The sequence below is a fragment of the Rhinolophus ferrumequinum genome, chromosome 22 (assembly GCF_004115265.2).
Source record: "Rhinolophus ferrumequinum isolate MPI-CBG mRhiFer1 chromosome 22, mRhiFer1_v1.p, whole genome shotgun sequence".
NCBI classification, from domain to species: Eukaryota; Metazoa; Chordata; class Mammalia; order Chiroptera; family Rhinolophidae; genus Rhinolophus; species Rhinolophus ferrumequinum.
Genome location: NC_046305.1, coordinates 1343831 through 1359889, shown reverse-complemented (window position 1 = coordinate 1359889; position 16059 = coordinate 1343831). Strand labels below are relative to the sequence as shown.

Here is a 16059-nt window from a genome sequence, read left to right as displayed (position 1 = left end):
AGTGGGGGCTGGGAGGGGGTGGGGGCATGGCTGAGCTGCAGGAGGTCGTGGGGTTCAGCACCACACTCCCAGCCTCTGAGCAGCAGAGGCTCCATGGGTGTGGGGGCGGTGGCCCAGGAGGGACCAGATGCCCTGGGGTCTGGGTGAGCGCAGGAGTCCATCCCTGCCCCCCCCAATCTCCCCAGGAAAGGAGGTGGGCTGTGCCTGCCCAGCCCTCGCCTGGCGTGCTCTCACCTAAGCAGCTGTAGCTAATAGCTTTAGGGGCATCTCAGGACTCAGCACCCTGCACTTGGGGCCCAGATCAAGGGCAGAAACCAGAGGCTTCTAATCGGATCCCGGATTTGGCAGTTTGCTTGGTATTTAACGTAAAATACCCCCCACCACCAACCACCTCTGTGGGAACCATCCCTCCTTTCCCTCCCTTCAGGGCTAGTGGCTCCAGTCTGACCTCTGACCTCTGACCTCACCTGTGTCCACAGCCACAGGTGCCACCATGTGGTTTGTCCCTCCTCCTGTCCCGCTGACTCTCCTGCCCGGGGTCTTTCCTCCACCTTTGTATCTAGAATCAGCCCCGTTTCCCGTTTTCCCACGTAGTTCATGCGGCAGCCCCGAGAGGACGGGCTGCGTCCAGCCAGCCAGATCATGCAGCCGCTCAGGAGGCCCCAGGACTGACCTGGGAGGCGAGTTTCCACTTTGCAGCGTTGCTCTGGGACTCAGCGTGTTTCCTCTGGCTGTGTTCCTGCCTCTCTCTTTTCTGCCCATCTGACAGCCAGCCGCCGGCCAGCCGGGCTTCCTGGGGCTACCGCTGATCCCTCTTCTGGCCGAGCGCCCACGTTTTAGCGTTAGGCCTCACCTCTGCTCCCAGGTTTCCTGCCCTGACTGATCACCGTTGAGAGCGAGTACACAGACCTGCTCCCCATGCCCCCGGCCACACCACTCGCCCAGGAATCTCAGGCAAGTCTGTCTCTTAATCCTTTGAGCCTCAGTTTCCCTTTGCTGGCAAAACACAGGTAATAATAACCCGCCTCCGAGGGTTACTGTGAAGACTCAGTGAAGCTGCATCTGAAAACAAAGTCCAGCCCAATGCGGGGTGCGTGGCGCTCACCTGCTCGCAGTAGCGAATCTCGTAAGAGGAGCACCTGCTTTGGACGCCCCCCAGCTGCAGCACCGAGCCCCAGTCCCTCGCGGCTGTCACCGGCATTGCACCTCCTGCATCTATCAAACAGTGACCTGCAACCTGCCTGTGTTGTCATGAGCCCAATGAGCTCCGTGTTGTCCAAGGGGACCAATCACATTGTTGGCCATCAGAATGAGGGCTCTGAGATGACAGTGACAACCACTCGCTGCTATAATCCTTCAAGAAATGCAGCGCCTAAGAGTGGCTGCTCTGCCCACTCCAGACTGGACACTGACCCTTTTGGGCCTGGTTCTCAGTGCCTGTCCCCTTAGTGCAGCAGTGTAGAGCCGCCCAGGCTTTGCAGGTGGACTGTGCACACGCAGGAGGGGCTGGGAGCCGGGCCCGGCGGAGTGGGACCACCCCCCCAGCCGGGAGCACAGCCTCCTGAGTAGGGAGCACAGGACTTCAGCTTACAGAACAGGAGGGTTTCCGGGACAAGAAGGCAGGACTTCAGCCTGCTCCTCCCTGGGCGTCCCCGGTGCACTCAGGGCTCCAGCACTACAGGGACTTGCCAGCAGTGGGCACCTGAGATTACGGGAGGGCCAGGCAAGGGCTGCGGCTCGAGCCCGGGCTCCACCCACCTCGGTTCCGTGCTTTCTCTTGGGTCAGGAGAGAGGGTGTGGGTAGGCTGCCAAGGTGGATGCATATTGTGTCTCGCTTGCCTCTCTGTCACTTAGGAGCTGTCTGACCTCAGAGAAGTTATTCCATCCTGGGTGACATGCGTGCGAGGTCCCCCGGCACAGGCAGGGCTCTCAGTGTCAGCTCCCAGGTGGCTTCTCCTCCTCTTCTTGCCAGATCCTAGCTCTACGCCAAGGTTGCAAACCTCCAGACCTGGAAACACTGTAGATGCCGCAGGCAGCGCCCAAGGGCTTTGTCAGCCTCCAAGGAGAGTCTTCTCTTGGACTTCCCTCTGCGACCCCTCCTCCCAGCCCGTTTCTTCAGGTGAGGGGGGAGAGGTTAGACAAAGGGGAACTTCCCAGGGAGCAGGGCAGGAGGGAGGGTGGGACAGGATGGGGACATTTGCTTCCGGCTTGGAAAGGAAGGTGACAAGAGGATTCCAGAATGTCAGCTATCCGTGTACAGACAGAGGGGCCCCCAGTTCTCAGTGGGGATGCCTTCACCAGCTCCCTGTCCCTTAACATCCAGAGATGCTCTCTGCTTGGGCCACACTGGGGACCCCAGAAGCACCTGCCACCTCGTGGTGTGGGGTGGGGAGACAGGGGGCCTGACCTGGGATCCGGGGACTTGCTAACACGCACAGTGACTCTTCACTGTATCCTGCAAGCTCTGCTCCTCAAAGCACGTCCCCGTCAGCAGCGGTGACGTCACCTGGACACCTGTTAGCAATGCAGCGTCTCAGGCTCCAGGGCCCTCCATGACTCCCGTGCATGTAGCTGAGCACCACAGACGACGCGGTGAGTGAGAATGTGCGTGAGTCAGGACGGGGCCGGGCGGCCCCTGCGTCCAGCCGCTTCCCTCTCTGACAAGTTCTCCTTGGGAACTGCGCTCGCCCGCGCCCTTTGTCAGAGAAGGGGACCCAGCAGCCAGGTCCCTAAGCCCGTCCCCTGTTCCTACGTGGTCCTAACGTCCGGTCACTCCGCTGGGCCAGCTCAGGGGCAGGCCTGCCTCCTGCCGTCCACATGGCAGCCTCGCCCATCCGTCGTGAGTGTGAGGCCCTGGCTGGGCTGCCCTGGGGAGCCAGCAGGGGTCCTGGGCTCACCGAGCTGACAGAGGGAGAAGCCAGGTATGACACACATAGTGACACCATGGCCACGGCCAGGGCCATCCACTGGCTCCGTCACCAGCCATTTCCTGAGCACCTACCATGTGCCAGGCACTCGGGACCCATCAATGAGAAGACGCAGAAATCCCTGCTCTTCTCCAATGTATGATTGTCCTCAGTATGTGACGGGTGGGTCATTTGTACCTGCCACCTCCACCCTCGGGCTTTAGAAAGAGCCAGCGATTAATTGCATTTTTCTTGTCTTCTCTTGGGGAAAACGCCAATCCTGTCAAGCCCTGAGAAGAGACTTCCTTCTCTGTCTAAATCCCCAGGGGGGCTGGGACCAGGACCCTGTTCCTCTCCATCCTTGGAGGTGCCCCTTCCCCCCCCCACCATCAGCCCTTGGCCAGACGGGAGGTGCCGAGAGGAGGCAGGGCCCCCCAGGGGCAGGGGAGCTTCCTGCCTCAGACTGGACCCTTTACCCCCCGTCCTCTCCCTCCATCCTTCCCCATCACCTCCCTCTCCCCTGCCTTCTTTCCCTTCCTCCTAAGTGGTGGCCATTTCCCCAGAGACCTGGACACAGCCCTCGCTCCCCGCCCCCCGCCTCCCAGAGAGAAACATGCAGTGTGGCTGCTTGGCCAGGGGCGTCCCCACCATCACGGGCCACTCCTGGATCTCAGGTGAGCCTCTGCCAGGCGCCCCACGCGTGCTGCAGGGTGGCCCTCAGCCTCTCACGCTGCCCCGTATGCCCAGGCCTGGCCGTCCCTGACTGGGCCTGTAAGGCCGGCTCGTCCCCGGGCTCCCGGCAGATCCAGCTGTGGCACTTCATCCTGGAGCTGCTGCAGAAGGAGGAGTTCCGCCATGTCATCGCCTGGCAGCAGGGAGAGTACGGGGAGTTTGTCATCAAGGATCCCGATGAGGTGGCCCGCCTCTGGGGCCGCAGGAAGTGCAAACCACAGATGAACTACGACAAGCTGAGCCGGGCCCTCAGGTGAGAGGGGTGCAGAGCTCAGAGGGAAGGGCTGTGGCTCTGGGTCCCCACCTGACTGCCGCCCCTCCCGGCGTGGGAACCGCTGGGATGCCGTGGCTTGCCTGGGGCCTGGGGAGGGGACGGGCTGGGGTCTGGCTACGGTGCCTGGACTGGGCCGTCTGACCGTCCGTTCTCACTGGGCTGTGCAGGTATTACTACAACAAGAGGATCCTGCACAAGACCAAAGGCAAGAGATTCACATACAAATTCAACTTCAGCAAGGTCGTCGTGGTCGGCTACCCTCTGTGGGAGGTGCGGACACCACCAGTCCCCCACCTGCTGCTGGGGGCCCCCGCCCTGTTTCAGCCAGGCCTGATGCCCCTGGACGTGTGGGGTGAGGTAGGCACGAGGCCAACCCTGGCCCCCCAGCCCTCCTCTCTGCCTTGGGGCCCATCCTCATCCCTCCTTCTTGTCCCCTGGTCCTGGCCCCTGAGTGCCCCGGTGGCAGGGTGACACTACATCTGCTGAGACACAAGACAGTCCCTGTGTGCCAGGCTCCTTCAGTGGCAGGTCACAGGGAAGGTGTGGCTCTCAGGCGAGGGGCCGGGCACGTGGGCAGGGGTGACTTCACGGCCATCCATCGCGAGATAGTTTCATTGTTTTAACCCCTGGTTGTCACACAGTGTGTCCTGGGGAATGTGTGCCAAGGAGCACCCATCTCACCCCAAACCTGCTTCTTCTCACTCAGCAGCCCCTGCACTGGGCCGTGGGGCAGCCGCTGGCTGGACAGCAGATCCCCCGGGGGCCACCGGAGGCATCTGAGGACGAGGAGGGAAGCGGCAGCAGTACCTACGGTGAGGGCCAGAGGGCACAGGGGGTCCTACTAGACAAGGGGGGGCACCCTCGTAGAGGAGCACAGCCTTGCCAGATCTTTGGTCCTGTCCTAACCATCCACGCCGAAAGGTCCCTGATACTTGATCCTGTCCTAACCGTCCACGGAGACACTGGGTCCACGCTGACCCAGCTGCCTGAGCCCATGTGCCAGGACGAGCTGAGGCGACACAGACACAACACTGTGAAGGACTGTAAAGTGTGACAACATTTTCTGTGTGGTAACCGGTAAGCCCAAAGCAGGAATGAACATTACGGGACGTTTTCTAAGCATGGACGTTTTGGACAGGACCAAATGTCTGCTAATCGAGAAAAGGGGTAATGTAAGTCATGTATTCATTCAACAAACATTGCTTGAGTACCAGCTATTGACTAGGTTTTGGGGGCTCAGAGAAGATGGCCCTCGAGATGCTCAGAAACTTGTGGGAAGCAGAGATGGGAGGACAGTGGGTGACCAGTGCTGAGATTTGGGGAGCATAGGCGCCACCGGGGTGCAGAGCAGGAAGTGGGCTTCCTGGAGGAGGCCACACCCGGCAGGTAGAGCAGGACGCCCAGGCAGAGAGCAACGGCCGTGAGGCACAGGCTGTGAGCGGGTGTTGCGAAATCTGAAGAGTGGGTAGCTTGTCACGTCGTGAGCTGTGTGAATGGGAGGGAACGAGGCGGAGGGCAGCAGATGAGGCCGGCAGGGCAGACGGTGTCCAGTCACAGGGTCCTCGGGGGCCATGCCGCGGGGGGACTTGATCCTGTGGGCTGGTCAAGAGCTCCGTGTTACAAAGGCAACTGGGGTTGAACGTGGAGTTTGTGCTAGAGGTCGGACTGGGTTTGGAGATGACCTTGGTCAGGACGACAGGACGAGGGCCCGGCGAGGGCCAGGGTGGAGACCCGGGGCTGAGGGCCTCACTCCCTCATCCGCTCGCTCGTTCCTTCTGTCAGCAGACACTTAGTGACCTCCTGTTTGTGTGCCAGGCTCTGTCCTAGGACTGTGCGCCAACCTGAGCACGACTGCTTTTATGGAGCTTGAGCACGAGGGAGTTGGCAAACACTCGGTTACTAACCTGACCATAGACATGTCATTCTAACTGTGCCGACTGCTGCACAGAGCAGCCGGGAGCCTCACTTGACAATGTGACGCTTGAGCTGACACCCAGCAGGTGTCAGCTTAGCTCAGAAGGAGGGACGAAGGCATGGCAGGCAGCGAGAAGCATACATGCAAAGGCCCTGGGACTGGACAGAGCAGCTGGAAGGCCAGTGCAGCCGCCTGTGGTGACCCGAGGGGGAGAAGGTAGGCATGTGGGCAGAGGTTGGCGCGTCCAGGCCTGTAAACCAGGAGGTGACGAGCAGATTTCTGTGAAGCCCGCAGACACGCTTGACCAACCCGAGGCTCCTATGCGGCGGCCACGACCCAGCCCTCTGTTCCAGGCACCTTCTTGGAATAAGCACTCCCGGCCTCAGCCCCACCCCAGTGCAGCCAGGCCCGGGGCTGCCCCCCTCGGTGCAGGGGCCTGGCCTGGGCCTGTGAGTGCCGCTGAGGCGTGGGTGGCCAGGACACGCTGGGACTGCTCCCTGAGTCCTTGGCCCTCCCTTCCCCCAGCCCTGGGAATGCCTTGAGCACAGAGCTGCCCCCTTTGGGAAGCTGTGAAGAAGTGTCCCTGGCTAGGAGTGGGCGACTTTGCACATCGCTGCACTGTGCCCGGCCCTGAGGGACGCTGAGCAGGCTCAGGCCACCAGAAGATGAGTGAATAGCCGCCACATGCCCTGCTGCTGGCTGGGGGTTCCAGAGGCTGTGCCACCCCCACCCCTCCACAGAGAGGAAGCTGTTCCTGGCCAGAGAAGTGGCCCAAAGATGCAGCTGCAGGATCGGTGCTGGGAGGGGAGAAGCAGGACTGCCTCCTTGGGGCCAGGTCTCCAAGGGGCCACACCGCCCCAACCTCGGGGCTCAGGGGACACAAACCTCCTGGGGAAACATCAGTCTCCACCTCGTGTAAGGACCAGGGAAAGGACAGTGGCCAGGGCGGGTCCCCTCTGGCCGAGGTTCCACGCTGTTCCTCACGAAGGACTGTTGTTACTATTTCTTCTTTCATAGGTCCAACTTTAGAAATATCATTGTCTGTCAAATCAGATAAATTGTCGTGGATTATTTGTTTTTCCAATTTTTATTAACTATAGCCCCACCGATGTGATCACATGGGTTGATAACGTGCTTTTTTCGTTAAATGATGTGGCCTTTGGTAAGGAAACTGTGGAAATGAGTACGGTAAGAGTGACGTTTTTGAAATATAGAAAGTGGTGTTCTCCATCGCCAACCCCAACCACCCCAGAGACCCCTGGCGGGGAGCCCCTGTGTGGGACCTGGGGAAAGAGGGGGAATTTGGAAGGAGGGAAGGCTTCCTGGAGGAGGAGACCTGTGGGCCAGAGCCAGTGGGAGGGGGGCGGGCTGGGGCTTAGCCCACGCATGCTGGGCCTCGGCCCCTTCGTACCGTGACGTGACATTGCTGCTTCTTAGCTAGGAGGGGTTTTATGGGTGAGGAACTGAGCCTGAGAGTGTAAATGATGAGCCCAGGACCACACGCCCAGTCCTGTGCCAGGTAGAGCTGGAGCCCTCTGCCACGGGGACAGTGAAGAATGGGTTCGCTGGGTTACGGCAAAGAATATCTTCATTCATTCATTCAACACGTTTTTACTGAGCACTTCATGTGCCAGGCTGGGCGGGCACCAGAGGAAAATAAAGCAGACATAGTTCTGCCCCCACAGGGTTGGGGACACAGACATTAAGTCATCAAACGGATGACCACCTGATTCTAACGAAGCAAAGGTCAGGTCTGGAGGAGAGGTCATGAGGAGCAACTGGGCCCTCGCCAGGCTGGGGGGTCTCACGAGGCTTCCCCAAGGAAGTGACATTTACAGTGAGACCTGCAGCAAAGCAGAAAGGGAGGCGTGCGATCGGGAGAGAAAGTTCCAAGTAAGAGGAAAAAGAAACAGAAATGGGAGGAGAAAGGCATCTGGGGGGCCCGCGCTGACCTTTTCTCTCTCTCTCCCTCTAGGGCTTGGCTCTGACCCCCGCCCCTGCCAGCTCGGCCCCTGCTGCCATTTGGGGAGCCCCCCAGAAAATCTGCCCAGTCTTGCCTCCTTCACCCCTCCGCTCCCAGCCCCTCTCCCCTCCACCTGGCGCCGCCTCCCAGGGCCCCTCATGCCCCCTGCCCCCCCAGAGCAGCAGTTCCCAGGGTCCTCCAAGCCAGACACCCTGCACCCAGGGCTTGTGTGCCCTTCAGTGGCCTGGCGTTTTCCGGGGCTTCCCCTGCTGGCTGGGCTGGGATGGGGGCTGGTGACAGGCTTGGGCTCCCGTCCCTGAGGTAAAGGCCCGCCCTCTGATGGGGGCATAGGGCACCTGTATCCCTCGGAGATGCATGGACCCCAAACGGTGGAGGAAAGCCCTGTGTCCCCAGTCAGGAGAACTCTGAAGCAGTGTGGCCCTTGAACCCTCCTTAACTGGGAAGACGTGACATGGGGACCCCCAAACCCCATCCCTTTGGTCCTCCTTCCCACTGGCTGTCCACCTTCCCTGGGTGGGAATAGGTTGAGACTGCAGGAGGATTTGAAGAGATGGGCTTGGACCCAAGGCGATGGGGGTGCTGCCGGGAGGTGAGCGTGTGGTCCTGGGAAACTGAGGCACATGCCCCTCCCCGCCCTCCAAATGGCTAATCAGATTAAGGAGCCATTCTGAATCTCAGCCTTTTGAGGGACATGAGGATGAGGTTTCCCTCGTGGGAGGCACCCATACCTGCCTAACATGAGGGGACAGACGTCACAGGTCTAGGCCAGGGGTCAGCAGTTGATTTGTCTCCTGAGTCCCAGAGAACGCCTTTCTTCTCTGGGGCCCATGTCCCGTACCACGGCCAAGGTCTCCACCCCTCCTCCCCTCCGTGCACTTCTCTCCCACCACTCTGATTTCTGGGAGCTCTGTCCCACAGGCACGTCCTCCTGTCTCCACTTCCCCAGGACCCCAGCAGGTGGGCTAGGAGGACTCGGTAATGCCCACTGCAGACCACGTGTGAAATGGCCGTGGCACAGGCCCTCTCGGCTGACTTCCCGCTGCCCTTCACCTGGGCTGGCTGCTGGCTGAAGGTGAGGACGGGGTCTGGGGCAGAAGTGGAAATGAGCCAGCCCGTCTGCTCCTCCTGCTGCCACCACGTCCCAGGGAGAAACCAGCCTCAAGGAAAGAACTAGAGCAGAGCACGGTGTTTAGGGAAGGCCCCTTGGGTCCCTGCTGGACACCTCCCAGCAGCGTTCTAAAGGGTTGGTGGAGGGAGGGGTCACTCCTGCTCTCAGCCCTGGGTCCTGAGAATGACCAGGGGAGCCAAGTGAAGATTTGGGGGGTGGGAACAGGGGGTCACACGACAGAGTGTCTTGTGCTCAACCAAGGAAATGCCAGCAGAGAACAGTATTCCAGGAGCCGAGGCAACTGAACCATGTTGCAGTCCTGTCTCCAGGCCGCCGATGGCAGGTTCAGGAGTTGTGTCCACTTCCTACGACCACAGCGGGACCGAGAAAGCACAGAGGGTCCCTCTGGCCGTCGTTTGTCCCTGTCCCTCATCCAAACAGGGCACTTCCTCCATCAGGGCTGCCCATGCATTGGCTTTCTGCTGCCTGTCAGTCCTCCTTTGTGGCAGGTGTGTCATTGTCACAAACGGGAATTGAGAGACCCAGGGTAGGACAGGGTTAGGCCTCACCCCACAGAAAGGTTGAGAAAGCGAGGAACCAGCTCCTGGGTTTCCAAGCTGGACATGGAAAAGGATGCAGGAGCGTTGCCTCCCCGATCACCCCAGATGCCGGCAGAGGCGGGGCCTCAGTGTCCTCCGGGGAGGTCTCAGGGGCCCCAGAGGAAACTGTGTATCACTTGCTCACAGCTGCAGGCCAGCCCGAGGGACAGGGTCCCATAGCGGGGGACCCATGTGCCCGCTGCCTGACCCCTTCTCAGTGGTGGCGGTTGCTGTGACCCCCACATTTCAGTGGATGAAAAATGCCTTGCGGTCACTGTTCTAAGCTTCCCTGGTGGTGGGTGAACCCAGGAGACTGAAGGCTCCGCCCTGGAGGCCATACCTGCCAGGCAGCATGCTCCGCGTGTCAGACCCAGTGGGAAAATACCCAGACCCAGTGGGACGGGGCTTCGGGCGCAACTGACCCGGGGCCGCCCGCCCTGTGCGGCCAGGTGTTTAGGCCATCCTGGCCCCTAGGTAGCACGAGCACCCTCCCTCCTCGCCGCCCCTGTGAACTGTCCCCTGGGGGGAGAAGTTGTCCCCGGCTGAGAACCACTTCGACCGAGACTGGCTTCAGCAACTCGGGTGGTTCTGGCAAAGATGCACGGCGCACGCGCGCCGCCTGGTGGCCAGAGCCAGTGCCAGTGCCAGCGCCAGAAGAGCGAGTGTGGACCGGCTGGGTGCGGGAGCCCACGCGCGGCGCTGCTTGAGGTGAAGGGTGCTGGGCACCCCGGACTCTTGTGAGGGGAGGAAGCGAGTTGCAGGGTTGTAAACATCTTATGATAAGTCTCCCCCTCCCCTCATTTCAGACCCCTTTGCAAATCAGGCAGGACTATGCACCGGAGGATCAGCAGGTCGAATGTGGCAACAGCCTGCGGGGTGTGGTTTCTCTGGTACAGTCGGTGCGGCCCGGGGTATCTGCCCTGAGGACGCTTGCACGTGGCAAGTGTCCCAGCAGCGGACAGAAGTCACTGCGTGGTACAGGAAGGAGGGGCTTTGCAGGCCTGTGGGGCCTTGGCCGGCAGGTGGACTGAGTACAGAGCGCTGGAGAGCTGGGTGCAACAGTCCCCTCGCCAGTAGAACGTTTGGGGTTTCCTCATTAAGTGTTCGGCACCTGGTGTAAACATACATTTTTGTTTGGTTTTCACACTTAACCTGCATTAAAATGCCTACAGGTAAACCGTTAAGAAGTCATTTCTATTCCCCAAACACAGAAGGCCAGGCAACAGGTTGCCGATTGTAAAGTTGTGAAAACACACATGCAGTTAATTGTGTGATCACTTTGTTCATCGAGGATTACTTCGTAGACGCTCGGCCCTGTCTTTAGAGTCACTGTTGGCCATCTTAACGGTGGCCGAAACATTCCGTATATGTAACCTTGACCTTTTGGGGGGTCTTTTTAGAATGTTTCTTATTATTTGCTTTGTAAATAAAATGGTTTCAAAGCCTTGGTCCACTATCTTTTTTTTTTTTCTTTCCTTGAATTAATTCCTTGCGATACAGTCTCAGGAGTGAAATAACCAGGTCAAAAATTATGACATTTCAATGGCTTTAGATACATATTGTCCAACTGTCCTCTGAAAGGGTTACATTTTTGTTTTGTTTGTTTATTTTGTTCTTTAGAGTCCACATATAAGCAGAATCACATTGCATCTGTCTTTCTTTGTCTGACACTCCACTCAGCACAATACCCTCCAGGTCCGTCGATGCCATGGCAGATTGCTCGGCCCTTCCCTGGCCGAGCAGTATTCCATTGTATATATGTACCATCTCTTTATCCATTCATCCATCAACGGACTCCCAGGCTGCCTCCACATCTTGGCCATTGCAAACAATACTGCAATGAACATATGGGTTCACACATGCCTTTGAAGTAGCGTTTGGGTTTCTTCGGATAAATACCCTGAAGTGGGATTACTGGGTCCTTCTTCGTCTCTTGTTATAGCCTTTGTTTTAAAGTCTATTTTGTCTGGTATAAGTATTGCTACCTCAGTTTTTTTTTTTCCCCCATTTCCATTTTCATGAAATATCTTTTTCCATCCCTTTACTTTCAGTCTGTGTGTGTCTTTCAATATAAAGTGAGTCTCTTCTAGGCAGCTTATGTAAGGGTTTTGTTTTCTTATCCCTTCAGCCTTCCTATGTTTTTTAAAGCAATTGTCGATAGATATGTAACTATTGCCATTTTATTATTCATATTTTTTATCTTTTTTTTGTCACCTTAAAGAAGTCCCTTTAAGATTTCTTGTAATACTGGTTTGGTGGTGATGAACTCCTTTAGCTTTTCTTGTCTGGGAAGCTCTTTATCTGTCCTTTGATTCTAAATGATAGCTTTGCTGGGTAGAGTAATCTTGGTTGTAGATCCTTGATTTTCATCATGTTGAATATTTTCTGCCAATCCCTTCTGACCTGCAAAGTTTCTGTTGAGAAATCAGCTGACAGTCTCATGGGAGCTCCCCTGTAGGGAACTGCTTTTCTCTTGCTGCTTTTAGGATTCTCTCTTTGTCTTTAACCTTTGCCATTTTAATTATGACATGTCTTGGTGTGGGCCTGTTTGGGTTTATCTTGTTTGGGACTCTACGCTTCCTGGACTTGTATGTCTATTTCCTTCACCAGTTTAGAAAAGTTTTCATCTATTATTTCTTTAAATAGGTTCTCAATCTCTTGCTTTCTCTCTTCTTGTGGTACCTCTATAATGAGAATTCTTATATAACGAGAATGAGAATGTTTCTCTATAATGAGAAAGTTTATGGGCTGCTGTGTGGGGGGCTTATCACACTGAGTGGGATTTGCCCCAGAGGGCCCTGGTGCCTGTTGAGCCTGCCTTTTGTGTGTGCTGCTTGTGGAGCTACTCAGGTGTTGCTCTGTTGTGGGCTAAAGCCAACCTCCAAGTATGTTGGTTCTGGGGCCTCTTGGAAGGGGCTCAGTGCAGGCCCAGGTCAGCCACTGCCTGTGACTAGTCGATGTGTACCTGGTAGGAGCTACAAAGCAATCCACGATTGGTCCCTGCCTGTGCTGGACCTGTAGGCACGGGGGAGAGGCTGCATTGCTAACTGAGGACGTCTGCCACCAGTACCGGGCCTGGGGTAGCTCCACAAAAAGCCAGAACACACCGAGGCCTGCTGCCACCTGCTGCCAGTTGCTGACTCTGATAAGGTTCAGCCATGAGTTGGGTGGGGCGTGGTCCCAGCTGAGTCAGCAGGGCGGAGCTGGGGAGCTCACCAGGCCAATCAGATTCAGATTTGGCTGGAGGGGGCGGGCTCAACCCAGAAAAGATGGCGCCCACCTGCTGGCTGCACTGGAAAAGGATCCCACACTCGGAAATTGCCGACTGTTCTGCAGGCCGCCCCCTGAGGCCGCACACCTTGATCTGCACCCCCGTATGTCTCCAACGCCCCCTGAGTCACTGTCCCTCCGCTGGAGCCCAAGGTGAGTGTCTGTGAGCAAGTGAGTCTGTGTGCAGCTGTTTAAGAGGACATTTGGGTTTCCCGCAGCTTTCCAGCCCACCCAAATGGACTGAATCCCCAGTTTTTCACAGCCAGATGTTGTGGGGGCTCATCCTCTCAGCAGGAGGAGCCTCGTGTGGGGCTGGGGGAACTTCTACGGCCGAGGTATCCCTCCTGATTCTCAACTGCCACACTGAGGTCGGGGGCCCGGTTTGCAGCTCCGCCCCTTCTACCTGTCTCGATGTGGCTTCTTTATATCCTGTTATCAAACTTCTATTTAGTTAGACTTTAGATGGTTATCCAGGTTGATTGTTCTGTAATTTCGTTGTAATTTTAATGTGTTCATGGGATGAGGCAAGCACAGCATTTATCTACTCCGCCATCTTGGATCTTCCAGGATGATACTATTTTAAAGCCACATTGATGCGCCCTCACTTTGAGCCAGCTCCTCGACACACAGGAGTTCGTCCACAGCCCACAGCAGCGTTTCTACATGAGCACTATTATCTCCCATTTTCCAGATGAGGACACTGAGGCAGAGGGAAGTGAAACAACCTACTCACAGCCACATTACAGCGAATGGCAGCACCAGGGCCCAGAGGCCATCGACTCCACAGAGCAGGCCTTGGTGCTGGCCCGTGTCCTCTGCCCAGCACACGCGGCCTCGCCCACCTCCCCCCAGGATTATAAATGAGAGTAAACGGCCCGTCATTACCGCCGTCAGTAAGTGGTGAGGGAAGAGGGACAGTTTCCTGCTCGCTTACTATTTATAGTTTGGGCTCCTGTTTTAAAATCGGCTGCAAGGACTGCCTCAAGAATGCAGTATTTTAAAGATATTTTAAATTTATATTAAGGCCAGCTAAGGATGGAGGGAGGAAACAGAGATAGGGGAAGAGAGAGAAAGGAAAAAGAGCTCTCCAGGAAGTTTCGAGGCAAAAGGGGAGAGAATATTCCAGGTGCCAGCATAGGCGTCACTCACCTCTGCTAGAGTTTAAAAAGAAGTAAACTACTTTTACAAGGCCCATTTTGGTTGCTTAGGCTGAGAGCTGTTATTTCCATTTGAAATGTTGATATTGTAACTAATTTTTTAATTGCTTTGTCTAACCGTCCAGGAAAACTGAGTGAACACAGCAGTGACCCCGGGGTTTTGGCCAGAGGAAAGCAAGCAGTGGGTGAGGCCTGGTCTTTGGGCCAGAGGTTTTGCCTCCAGATGCCTCCAGACAACAGTCTCCAAGGCCTCTGCCAGGAGCTGAGAGGTGAGGCCAGAGACGTCATCAGTCAGCCCATCTGTTTTTCAGTTGAGGGTTCAAAGGTCCCCAGTAATAAGTTGTCCCGAGTTTCTAGGAACAGCAAAACCTGTGTATTGTCCCTATGAATGTATCAACCCCATTCACTGTCCTCTCTCCCACGTGTGGACGGGTGCACAGCATGCCACCCTGCAGGGCTCACTATCAGGAAGCCACCCTCTCCGGCCTCACCTGCCCTCTCACTGACAGCCCACACCTTCTCTCAGCAGTCTTGCATTTTACACTTCTCACAAGGCCTTTCCTCCCTGCTCTGGTCCTTTCTTCCAGGCCCAGAAGAGGTTTCATCTCCCCAGCGATGAAACCCCTCCTACCTGCACCAAACAAGGGAGGTCAGGTGGGCTGGTGCTGGGGTTTGGGGGGCTGTTTTCCTCCATGTTAAAATCCTTTCCTTATTCAACCTCTCCTCCGTGTGCGACCCTGCTGGCGACCGTGTGTTCCAGTGGCTGCCATGCTCTCCTATTGCTAAGACTGTTCTTTGCAAGCCCTTTCTGGGCTCCCCTCTGCACCCCCGTGTCTTGTGTTCTCCAGAACACGGGCCACACTTACTCTCCACACGCATCCGAGATGGTTTCAGTTTTTCTTCTCTTCTTGTCTTCACCACCACTAAATGCTGACTGATCCCACATCTACACAGCCAGCTCTGACCTCTGACTCAAGCTTCAGGCTCATTGGTCCTCCGGCCCTCCAAGCATCTCTGCCTGGACATGCCACAGGCATCCCAGTCATGTCGCCTCCCACATGGAACTCTCTGTCTTGCCTCCACTGCTGTCCCTCACTCCCCTTTCCTTTCCATGACACTACAGTGCATCGAGTTACATCCAAGGGTGGGAGGCCATGCTTTCTTCTCCTCACCGACACCCAGCCCGTCACGGGATCCTACCAGTTTCACCTCCCAAATGTTTCTCAAACCTACGCTGTTCTGGACAAGTCTACACTGCCCTAAATGAGACCCCCACCAGCCTTTTCCATGGTCCAAGCCGGTCCCTCCCCAACCCATATTCAGTAGTGCCAGGACTGTCTGTTTAAAATGTCAATCTGATCATGTGACTTAAAACCCTTTGTTGGCTCCCATGAAGGGAGAAGTTTTTCTCTGTACCCCAAGTGGTGGAAACTTATTTGACTCTAATGCCATTTAAAGAGATGCAGACATAAAACTAGGTATAAATATATATTTATGGCACATAAAACTATGAAAACAATGGCAATTTACCAATTAAGTAGACACAAAACTACGAAACCCATACATTTTAAAATAAAAATGTTAATTTACTGCAACAGATGCTGTTTTGCAGAAGCTATAGCTGCACAAGCTGTGATCAGGGGGCAGGTTCCTCCAGCAGGTTCTTTGGGAGTTGCGGGCGTGTCCTGACTCACATCTCCCACCACTTTTCTCCAGGACGACTTCTGCTACATTTTATCGGATGTATCGTTGGCAAACATCTTCTCCCCTTCAGCAGGTTGTCTTTTAGTTTTGTTGGTGGTTTCCTTCGCTGTGTAAAAACGTTTTAGTTTGACGTAGTCCCATTTGTTTGTTTTTTTCTTTTGTTTCCCTTGCCCAGGGAGACACATCCAAAAGGATATTACTAAGAGCAATATCAAAAACTTTACTGCCTATGAGTTCATCTAGCAGTTTTATGGGTTGGCGTCTTACATTTAAGGTTTTAATCCATTTTGAGTTTATTCTTGTATACAGCATTTAAAAAGTGGTCTAGTTTAATTTTTCTGCATGTGTCTGTCCAGTTTTCCCAACACCATTTATTGAAGAAACTGTCTTTACCCCATTGTATATTGTTG

General features: G+C 55.9%; 1 protein-coding gene across 1 annotated transcript; it reads left to right on the top strand.

The window, feature by feature from the left end:
• The first annotated feature begins 2453 nt into the window (after window positions 1-2453).
• On the top strand, window positions 2454-9874 carry LOC117014907 (ETS translocation variant 3-like protein). The gene is made up of 6 exons (XM_033093200.1): window positions 2454-2592; window positions 3470-3580; window positions 3654-3891; window positions 4080-4269; window positions 4619-4724; window positions 7803-9874. The coding sequence occupies exons 1-6, from the start codon at window positions 2553-2555 to the stop codon at window positions 8108-8110; spliced, it is 993 nt and encodes a 330-aa protein (XP_032949091.1). The 5' UTR covers window positions 2454-2552; the 3' UTR covers window positions 8111-9874.
• Window positions 9875-16059: the final 6185 nt, after the last annotated feature.

Coding starts and splice junctions, on each gene's coding strand:
- LOC117014907 (XM_033093200.1), top strand. CDS start 2,553: ATGACTCCCGTGCATGTAGCTGAGCACCACAGACGACGCG. Junction 2,593..3,469: donor TGAGCACCACAGACGACGCG/GTGAGTGAGAAT, acceptor CCATTTCCCCAG/AGACCTGGACACAGCCCTCG. Junction 3,581..3,653: donor GGGCCACTCCTGGATCTCAG/GTGAGCCTCTGC, acceptor CCGTATGCCCAG/GCCTGGCCGTCCCTGACTGG.